Source organism: Crocodylus siamensis, chromosome 5 (genome assembly GCF_052110815.1).
Source record: "Crocodylus siamensis isolate JL-2025a chromosome 5, ASM5211081v1, whole genome shotgun sequence".
NCBI lineage: Eukaryota > Metazoa > Chordata > Crocodylia > Crocodylidae > Crocodylus > Crocodylus siamensis.
In genome coordinates, this window is record NC_143399.1 from 179,244,517 (window position 1) to 179,255,423 (window position 10,907).

At 46.3% G+C, this 10,907-nt stretch overlaps 1 protein-coding gene across 2 annotated transcripts; it reads right to left on the bottom strand.

Annotated features, from left to right (window-relative positions):
* Positions 1 to 2,291: 2,291 nt before the first annotated feature.
* Positions 2,292 to 7,548, bottom strand: SKIDA1 (SKI/DACH domain containing 1). 2 transcript variants are annotated; one of them, XM_090047306.1, is made up of 2 exons: positions 6,028 to 7,548; positions 2,292 to 4,978 (listed from the first exon to the last, which is right to left on the bottom strand). In XM_090047306.1, exon 2 carries the CDS (start codon positions 4,925 to 4,927, stop codon positions 2,507 to 2,509), a length of 2,421 nt encoding a protein of 806 aa, XP_089903432.1. In that variant the 5' UTR covers positions 4,928 to 4,978; positions 6,028 to 7,548; the 3' UTR covers positions 2,292 to 2,506. The 2 variants fall into 2 exon arrangements, with proteins under 2 accessions (XP_089903432.1, XP_089903431.1); XM_090047305.1 differs by having other exon boundaries at positions 2,292 to 5,191.
* Positions 7,549 to 10,907: the final 3,359 nt, after the last annotated feature.

A 10,907-nucleotide genomic window follows, 5' to 3' on the forward strand; every position in this document is an offset into this window, starting at 1 on the left:
AGCTTATGTCAGAGCTGGGCGCCATATTTTACCTCTTAAACTCCACGGAGTCTATTTGTTATGAATTTGTGCTTATTTCTTCCCTAAATATTATTTAGAGAGCTTACACAAGCCCCCTCTGTCATTTACAATTTGGGGTCAAATCAACACAGCTCTAATTGTGAATACTCAGGGTCAGGGGAGGAAGTGACTTTGAAATTCATATATTACGTACTACACAAGGCGAAATTTCAAGTTTCGAGCTTGCATATTGCACCTTTGTAGCTTTTTTTTTTTTTTTTTTTGGCCAAGGGAAGACCTTTTTAGAGCAAACTGGTTTCTAAAAGAGCGGGGGAAGGGGGGTCCCTGAGCAGTCCGGTTCTTACGTATTTACAGTTTTCTGGAAGCAAGGCTGTAATCTGTGCAGCTCCCAACATACGTATGTAAACATTCATTTCAGAACAACTTCCCCAGCCAGCAGATCTGTCACGACCATCACCATGTCAGTAGAGCGGTTAAGTATGCAATGCACCTTTTGCAATTGGCAGTTTAGGGTGTGGGGGGGAGGGTAACTCCACTGAAAGGCAATTGTTTACTCTTTCTAAATAAATTTGGCTGCAGGTATTCTTAGAAAAGGTCTTTTACAATGAAAGGAAAACCACGGTGTGTAGATTTGTAAACAGAGCCGAAATAAGCTAGTGCCTGCTTAGAATATGGAGGGACACCAGGGGCTGGGAGAGGGCATCACAAAGGGCAGGAATTAAAATATTGAAAACCAGGCCTCAGATTTCCATGAGAAATGTTGACTGAAGGTCAGACCGTAAACATTTAATTGCCGTTTGGTTTTCTTTATTTTTTATTTAAGCTAAATAATTCTCTCGGGATTCATCGATAGAATTTAATTTTTGAATGATCTGGTATAAAGAAAGCCTTCATCAAGGAGACTACACCAGCAGTTTTGAATTCCCAGCTCTGCTGATTCAGCAACCCAGTAATAAGGGCTTTTCCAGCCCTAAACTTTCCAGATTGTTTTATTATAACTTTGTACCATTTCCCTTTTTTTTTCTTTTTGTCCCCCCTCTACTGCATTCAGTTCTGCCTCACCTTGGTTCAGAACAGTTTGGGGGAGGATGGGAAGGTGGGGGGAGGGATAGTTCACTTCAGAAAGCCTTTCCTCCAAAGAGAAACACTGAACTTACAAGTGAAGAGGAAAACAGGGATAACTCTACAATAAGTCAAAGTGTGTGGAATCAGAATTTTTAAACAGTGTTTTTAATTGAAAAATAAAGCTAAAGCATGCTTTTCAACAGTGCAAATGTCCATAATTTTGATTTACTGCTTCCATCATCACAACATATTATACCAACATGTCTTACTGAGGCCAAGACTCTAGAAGTCTGCCTCTTCAACTATTTCGATATTAAGTGCAAATATAGATCATTGCCTCTGATTGTCACGTGCAGTAGAAATGCTCCTGCTACATAGATAGGATGATATGAGGAAAACTCAAGTTTCCAACGATGCAGATAAGTGGACTATGTTTCAAATGCCTGAGTTTTGGTGCCAAAAAGCTATGAATACCGTGGCATTCTCGTTTTGTGTATTTCTTCCAGCTCACGGCCTCTCGTTTCACTTTCTGTGCTGTATTTACTGCTTTGCTATTTCCTCCGTCGAGTGTGAAGGGCTGGACCATAAATTGTACTGCTATGCAGGCAAATCTTTGAGTTGCTTTGCAAGTTTCTAAGGGCATGTTCAGACTACAACTTAAATATGACATTAGTGGGTAACAGTAACCTTATTTAAGACCTTTGGGTGAAACAAAAAGGCTTTCCAATTGCAAAGAGTGGCTGTTCAAGCAAAAGACACCCTTTACCAAAATATAATTCCATATTTATTGACTAGTTTTAGATGAGGCAGCTTTTTCCAGTGCTCGAGTGGTATTCGAACCCGAACCTCTCCAAACCAGAGAAAATTTAGTAAGTGCAACTGCTCTTATCAAAGACACCCCTACACCCGAAAACAAAGCTCCCGAAAAGTAGAGACTCCTGCCACATTGAATTATAGTGAACCCTTACTGTGCAACCATGTAACTTAACAAACTTTAACTGAATTAACAGTTAGACTTCCATTTTCGAAATCTAGTGCATAAATTTAATGGCTCTTTCTGATATTTATTATTCAACCTTTTGACATTTATTTGTAGCAGTTGAATTGAGGTACTGGTGCATTATCAGCATTTAAACAGTAAAGTGTTCCAGCTCTACCATAATAACTGAGTTTAACTTGAGTCTTTTGCCTGAAGTACTCTGTGGAATGTAACCGCCCCCCCCTCCAAAAAACACGAAAGAAAAAAAAAGCCTGTCGTAATGGCAACAAAAATAGTAATCCGATTTCTGTCGTCACAATGTGATAAAACAGGACTCCAAACGTGTGTAAAGCATTAATGGGCTTGTACAAACCATCCTGCAGAGTTTAAAACATAAGAAAGGTAAAGGTGGTTCAAGAAAATATTTTTCAAACCATTTTATTAATTAAATTTCCTGAATTTGTGGCTGGGTGGAAGAGGTATTGCAGAACCGCCCAACTGCCATTTCCATACAGGATGGGCCTTGTGAGGTGGTTGGGAATCCTTAGTGGTGTTTAAGGAATAAGCTGGCAACAAATCCCCATCAGTGCCAATAATTAGTGACGGTGGACAGGGAAAATTTGCCATGAAATTAAACGGCCTTTTCACTGCTGATGCTACATTGCTGGCTACCCTTTTGCGTCTATTGGTAACTGTAAAATCATCCAGTGTTCCTTCATGTGTCTCAATTTTACCTGTAGGACGTGGGCTTCTAGCGGATTTCAGATTTGGTTTGACTGGAGGAGTCTGCAGCACAGGTCGCTTTCCCAAAACCAAAGTCCTGTAATTCTTTCTCACCCTGGCTCCAAATTTATACTCCCCGTCCTCAGGTTTCGGAGTCCCTAAAGTGCATGAGAGGGCCTGACTCTGAGTCAGCAGCGGGCTTAAGGAAGTGGTTTCCTTCTCAGTGCATGCAGGCTCGTCCTTGGCTGGCAATAAAGCGTCCTGGTTATTACTCTCAGTCACCCCGTAAAACTCATCCTTGGGATCATTGCACTCACACTTTAGCTTATGCTCTGTAAGGTCAGGTTCGTACTCTTCGCTGGCACTGCTGTCCTCGGTCTTGATGCGGATGTTGTGCAGCAGCGGCAGTGCCTTATTGCCCGGCTCAGGGCACTCGAGCTCCCCGGCTGCTGCTGCCGCCGCTGCCCCCGCGGCAGCAGCAGCCGCAGCCGCAGCGGCCCCGGGCTCAGTGTGCGGAGGGGGCAAAGCTGGGGCCGAGGCGAGGCAAGGCGGGACGTGCGGCTCCGCGCCGGCGTGTGCTGCGGGGGGCGAAGCCTCGGGAGTGCCGAGCCGCGCGGCCAGGCCATTGTTGTCTGCGCAGTGCGGGGCAGCGGCGGGCAGGCACCTCCGCGCCTCTCGGAGGGCTCTTTGTTGTGGAAATGCATTGTTTGTCTTTGGGCTAGGTGAGGGGGCCCCCCTCGTGCTGCAGCCGCAGCCGCAGCCGCAGCAGCCGTCGGGCTCCGGGCCGCGGGCCGCGCTGGCCGGGAAGGCGATGGCGGAGGCCCGGGCATCCCGGAGCTCCGCGAAGCGAGGCCCCAGGCCGCCGGCGCAGCACGGGGGAGCGGCCGACGGCGCCCAGCTCTGCTGGCCCCAGTCCTCCGGCGCCTCGGACTTGACCCCGCATGGGGCAGCGCCGAGGCCGGGCAGGCGGGCGGGCTCGTCGCAGGCGGGCGGGCGCGGGGCGGCGGCGGCGGCGGCCAGGTGGTACAAGAAGCTGGCCGGGGCCAGGCCGGGGGGGCTGCAGAAGGCGGTGCGCCTGAAGCGGATGCTCTGCACCGAGACCTGGCTGGAGCCCGAGCTGGAGTCGGAGTCGGAGCTGGTGTCCTCCTCCTCCTCCTCCTCCTCCTCGGAGCTGAGCTCGCTGGAGTCCGAGGCGCCGCTGCCCTCGTCCTCCTCGTCGTCCTCGTCCTCCTCCTCCGAGGACACGGAGTTGCTGGTGCTGGAGAGGCTGGAGCCGAAGTCCGAGTCGTTGGCCGCGTGCTCCGAGTACGAGCTGGACTCGGAGTCGCTGCTGCAGCTCTCGGGAAAGCCGCCCGGCGGCGGCGGCGGCGGGGGCTGGGGCTGGGGCTGGGGCGGCGGCGCGGGGCCGAAGCCGGCGAAGAGGGGGAGCCTGTGGGCGCCGCGGGGCCGCGCGGGCCGGGGCAGCAGCAGGAGCCGGCGGGCGCTGCCGGCGGCGCCAAACACGCAGTCCTTCCGCGCCGCCTCGCCCGCCCGCTTCCTCTTGCATCTGTACGCGAAGGCCACGGGGCTGCCGGTGACCGCCAGCCGGGGCTGAGCAATGGCGGCCGCGGGCTGGTAGTAGGCGGCGGCCGGGTGCTTGCCGCACAGCGCGCTCCGAAAGCAGGGCGGCTCGGCGCGGAAGGGCCCGTAGCTGCCCCCGAGCGGCGCCGGCTCATAGTTCCGAGGGGCTTTGGCGGGCGCCGCCGCGAAGCTGCGGCCAGTGTATTTACTAAAAAGGTGAGGTAGATCGGAGGCCGGCGGCAAGCCCGGGTCCCCGGCCCGCAGCGCTCTCGTCCTGATTGGCAGCGGCCGAGCCGGGTCCTTCAAGCCCAGCCAAAGTTTGTTGTCCTCCCAGAGGCTGCAGTAGGGGCCGGCGGCCGGGCGCTCCGCGCGGAGCTCGCCGCCTGCCAGGGCCCGGCTGATTTTCCTCCGTTTTGTCTTGAGGACCCGCTCGGTCTTGCAGGAAGTGTACAAGGCTTCGACGTCCTCCCTGGAAATCAGCGTGCATTTGGCAGCGTGGAAAGCGATGGAGTTGATGGCTTTGAGTTTCCTCAACTCCTCCAGGTCGCAGTGATGCTTTTTGACTTTTAAATGATCCATTCGCTTGTGCACGGTGGTTCTCGGGATGTTTTTGAGCAGGTCTGTGAAGACCTGAGAGAGTGCAAACATTTGCTTTCCTTTAATGATGAGGTAGCCGAGCCTCACGCCATCCACCTCTTCAAAACCCGACTTCAAGTCTCCCATTTCGCGAATTAAATTATTCCCGGCATTTGCAGAGAGAGAGAGAGAGAGGGAGGGAGGAAAAAAAAAACCCACACACACACAATCCTCAGCCAGATGCTGTATTTGTCTCAAGGCATCCTGCTAATAAAATAACAAAGACTGTTATTCCTGGTCAATGGCGTACCAAACTTTAGACTAAATAAAAAAAAAATCAAAGCAAATCAAACAAAAAACCCATGTGAAACTACAATCGATAGTTCTGATTTTTTTTAATCGGGTTTGCCAAAGTGTTTCTCTAAGTTGCTGCTGAAGATCAGTACCTGTTCCCTTTCATTCCCTGCTTTTCCATTGGAAACTATGATAATGGAATGTGAAGGGAGGAAGAGAAAAGAAATGCAGCTGCTATTCCCGCCGCTGCTTTAGCTACAAATAAAATGACAGAGTGAAGTGAGCTCGTCCGGAGACACCTTCATCAATTAATTCCCCTAAAGCCAACGCTGATTGGACACTCCTGACAGGTGATGCAATAAAAATTGATATTCCACCCCTTCCCCCAAAAAAATCTCCCACTAATTAGCATACCCTTATACTGCCACCTCCCCTCCCAAAGTAAATAATACAGTTAGTATATAAATCTTTCTATTAAACAATCTGAGCTCAAATCCACTCAGACCTCTCAGGCTTCTTCATCGCTAGCTCCATGTGAAGGATTTGTATGCTTTTTTATATCATTTTGTCTATATTTAGAATATTTTGGACAAATGTGGCTCTTTGGTGCATGGCATGGATTTAAGAGACAGCAGCATGATCGTAGCGATGGAAAATTCTTTGGTAACGTGACCATTCGAAACTGGAATTTTATTCCGCATTACGTGGAAAATGAAGCTTAGCGAAAATGTGCAGAATAGCCTGGTATTTCCCTTTCCGAGGCTCCAAACTTAAAGGCTCGATTGTTAACAACCAGAGGGAATACTTACGTTTTTCGAGTTTCTCTCGATTTTCCTCTTCTGCTTAATTGTCTTTTTACAGCCAATGGCTAATTTTTTTTGTATTTATTTTGGTGCTGCCTGCATATGGAGGGTTCCAGCCCCGTCATACTGTAACACTTTTAACTGAAAATCTGCCTGTAATACTGGGGGAGGGGGAGGAGGACGTGGGCTCACGTCAGACCTATAACAAAGCATAGATAAGCCAGAAATGGATACACTTTTCACAATTAACCGTGCTGGAGCACAAACTGGAATGTCCTATGGTCCCGGAGTCCACGTCAGGATTCCTGTGTACTGATTACTTCCAGCAGAGAAAGGAGAATGTAAAATGTCCAAGGTGCTTCCAGAGGCTTTACGTAATAACAAAAAAGTGCTGCCATACCACGCACAATATGCAATGGGCTAGGATGCGCCTGCTCCGCAGTGTGCACGGTCGGTGTGGAGCAGCCCCTCTGCAGCCTTTTGATGTTCCATTTATACCAAGCCTTTTAAAAATCAATTTGAAGAAGCAGCATGAAGGTTTAACCTCTTCTTAGTGACGTTCAATTATTTTAGTGTCAGGCGCAATGATTTCGAAAATGTTGCAACAGCAGCAAACCTCTTCCTTGTTAAATTAAAATGATGTTTGCGGTTTGCATGTCAAACGTTGCAAATAGAACTAACTATCCGCCGTTAATCAGTTTTCAACTGAAAACTAGATATAGCACAAGCACTTTTGTGTCTAGCAGGAATTCCTCGCTTGTCCAAAATTAGACACATCCGTGTGATTAAGAAAACAGCTCATATTTCTAGGTCTAAAAAAATATGTATTTTCTTCGAAGTCCAAAGTGCGATTTCCCACTCTCTCTACTGGCAACGTGGTGAATGGAGTTCCTGTTACGCCATCAGGTAGAGCTCAAATAAATAAAAACAGCATCCCCCTTTTTTCAAATATTTTCAGCAGTTTGGCATGAGCAGGCGAGATGCCCCAGCCCCTAGGTCCGCAGGAATTCGGGAGAGAACCGGGAATCTCAAGAAGTGCAGCCGGAAATTAAGGAAGTCTATTTAGGAGAGCCTCTAACTCGGAAGGTTGAGATTTGAAAAGTCAGCCCTAGACTACTGTTGCTCTCAGCACAGATGTAATCGCCGCTCTTCAACTTAATCCATGTGTGTACAAACCACGATGTCTAGTTCTTCCCTTTGAAATCTAAGGATAGTATTCCCATCCAAGAAATCAGAGCTACAGCAAATTACATTTTGTCCCTTGAATTAGAAAAGGATCATTGAATGGATCTCGTGATATTTCAGCCTTTAAACGTAACCGAGAGGCAGCAGTGAACAATGCCTCGTCACAGCTAATACCATCCACAGAGTTAGCCTTCTTTTGCTCTGCATCTGGATCTATCAGCGTACATTTTTCTTTCTCGCTCGCACAAGAGACATCATGTTATATTCTATAGCTGAAAGCAAAGTTTCGAGGGAAAACAGCTGCTGGTGTTAAAAAGAAATCATCGTAGTCCTCCTAGAGCTAGAGACAATAAGGTCGTTTAAAAATTCCTCCTGATGCACTTATATGCTGCTGGCACCCCCACCCCCTCCCCGCGGCTCTCCTCCCCCTGCTTTAAGGTTAAGGCTATGGAGCCAAACAGTAAAGAAACCGTAAACTCCGAGAAAGCTTTTAAGAAGACATTACAGAAAAAAAGGTGGGCTCACAAGTCATTGCTTTGCCAGGTAGTTTGGTTGTCCTCGACTCCTGTTTAAATCCAAACACCCTCTCTTTTACTCCAGATGACAGTCTGGCAATGGGATCCAGGAACTATTTAAAAAATGCATGCTTTTTGTTTGTTTAATACAGGCGCTATCAAATGCTTTAAACTTAGTAGCGGCTTTTTGCCAAGCCTATCTTTTCAGAAAGGTACAGCCATGAGCTTCTGGGGTCAGCCAGAGCCAAATGTTGATAGAGGAAAAAAGCTAGAAGTCTTTAGGAAATGTTATACATATATACACACATGTACACAATATCGTTACACACACACACAAAATGTACACAATATACTCACACACTCACACACACACACAGTTTCAGTTGCAAGGCTTTCTCCACATCACACACAGAGGCTTTTGTTTCTTTAACTTCTCCATCATTTTGTTGTGCAAAATGAACCAGGCAGCTTTCATGGGGCCATCAGCACACGTTGTATATCCGGGGTCTTCTTCAGGCACATTGGGGGTAGATCCTGCTAGCGAGATGTGACGGAGGCCCCTGGCACACGCACGCACGCACACACCCATTAAAGGCAGGGGATTCTAAAATGGATTTCCACGCACACAGGGGATTGCGATCAATAGCTACCAACATTTATGGCTTAGATTATTAATGTGAAAGCTGGGCAAAAGAATGAAAATGAAAAATTAAAGGTGTCTGTTATCAGTTACAGTAAAAGTTATGCAATAATTTACTTACTTGGTGTGTGTGTGTGCACGCGTGTGTGTGTGTGTAGATCCAGCTGTATATATTGCTATCTCTCAAAAGCAAGGTAGTGTCTGGCAATTTTGTTGACCGTGTCAGCCTCACTTAAAATCAACGATGAACACGATTAAAAAGATGGATGTTTGTCTCACATTTCTTCAGTACAGAACGTCTGTAGTGCCCGTTTTGCCAAACACATATACACACGCAACTATATATAGTTGTGTGTGTATACACACGCACACACACGGAGGCTATCAATCAGATGTGCTCCTTTTCACGATGAGTAGCGTGCAATCTGCAATCTACACCCTCTCGTAGGTAGTATTTCAGTTTGCAAGCTGGCTGGCGGAAGAGTAAACCTCTGTAGAAAATAATATGAATAATATGCTGCTGTGGACCTATTCCTGCTTACCACAGATTCCATACTTTGATGTTTGTAAACTCGTGTTAAAAGATCCAGGTTTGCAGTAAATGTGTAACTATATCGCTTCAGGAAAAGACGACGTATATAACGTTTAAAATCCTTTTTGATGTGTTCTGATTTATTTTCATTTTTGGTGATGTTTAAATACCACTGCGATTCAGTCTGACCTCTTCCTTCTGGAGCTAAGTAATGCACACACCATTTACAGTCTTTTAAACGTTTAGTTGGGAAATGCAACAGCAATATCCAGCAGCAGTTGGACTAATGGAAAGACTTCTTTTGAAAACCTTCAGGAAAACCTACGGGGTCATGTGCATTTTCACACTAGGATTGCCACATTATTAGAGTATTATTATTTATTATTATTTGTTAAGTGCCAGACTGTATCTTCAGGTATTGACAAGCATTAAATAAACCTTTTCCTTTCATGAGCCCTGATGTAGAAATATATAATTTAAATGAGAAGTATATTTTCTAACCTTAGCACTGTTTTAGATATCACTATGCATATTTTCTTCAAAGAAGCTACAGACAGAAAACAGTGCGAGGCTATCACAAAGAGTCCAGTAACGTAAATATAATAGGGTCAAAGAACACTATAATAGGGTCCTTCTGCTATTTTAAAGTCGGCCCAGTGTGACTGTAGTGCTTAAAACTGGTTGTAAATTCTAAGCTGGCAAAAATAAGAAGCCATAACTAAATTAGTCAAATATGTGGGAGATAAATCCCAGCTGACAGTAAAAAAATCATAGCATAATTTATCTAGCATCATCACGCCTGTGAGTTTTTTCTTTGTAAACAAAGCAAGGAGGTATTGTTGCACGTTTTTAAGTTTTATTTCTACATGGCTGTGCTACTTACGCACCAGAATGTTGTACGGTGCATAAAAAGCACAGAGCAGCAGCCTTACTTGATGTTGATAGTCTTGGTTGTTTTAAAATACAGGTTTTTTAACAGGAGTTTTTGGACACATACTGCATGCCATGTTGTCTACTGACCCATAATCAAAATGCAGTGACCTTCTACCCTTTTTTTGCCCCTTGACCCATCCTGAATTCAATGCAGCCTTTATAAATTTGCAAATCCTTGGACGTAAAGGGGATTTGGTGAGGCTTTGTTCTGGAAGGATCCTAAAAGTTTGCATTTTTTAATTAGACAAAGGTAAGGCAACAAACAGTGGGGAATAAGATTATTTCTTACACGCAGGTGCTCCGTATTCATTTCTATATTCAAGGACTGTATCCTGGAAAAACAGATTCTGCAAGCTGAAAAGCAATTGCAAACATAGGAGATCAGAAGGTTATGGATCGCACCAAATTAGCAATGTGGTACAAATCACTTTCATGACGTAAGGGATGGCCAGGCCACAATCTTCCGGCGTTCCTCATCTCCAAGGACTGTGTGGATCCTGGTGACCCGGGGAGAGGAGAGAGCGAGCCAGGGATTTGATCTGAAGCCACAGGCACATTCCCTTATCTCTTCTGCTATCAGTCAGTCTAAAGGACACCATAATTATGATGGTTATAAAACAATGCCCGCTTATGTGTGCTGAATAAATAAAGAATGTTTACAGCTCCAGAATGCTTCAATCCCAATTAAACGCTATCAAAGAAAAGCCACTCCCCCGTCCCTATTTACCTTGTTTATTGTCATATTTTCTTATGAAATAGAAGAGCCTTCCGGAATGCTATTAAGGTTAAGTTGTGGGGAAGGGGGGGGGGGGAGGGAAGCGGGGGCGATTAGATAACACATACTCCCAGTTCCCCAATTACTTGGATCACCTACATGTTGTATTTGTTTATTTTTTAATGGCTACATGCCTGGAGATGCAATGGTAAAAGGCGCGAAAGTACCCAACTCCAACCACAGCCCGAAGGAGTTGGGCTGAATTAATGCAGCGCCCTTGGGCGTTAGAGGAAGGGGGCGAGAGGGGGCTCTGATCTTATGGTTCCGACTTCCCGACCAGAACCCAGCCAAGCCTCTGAAAGGGCC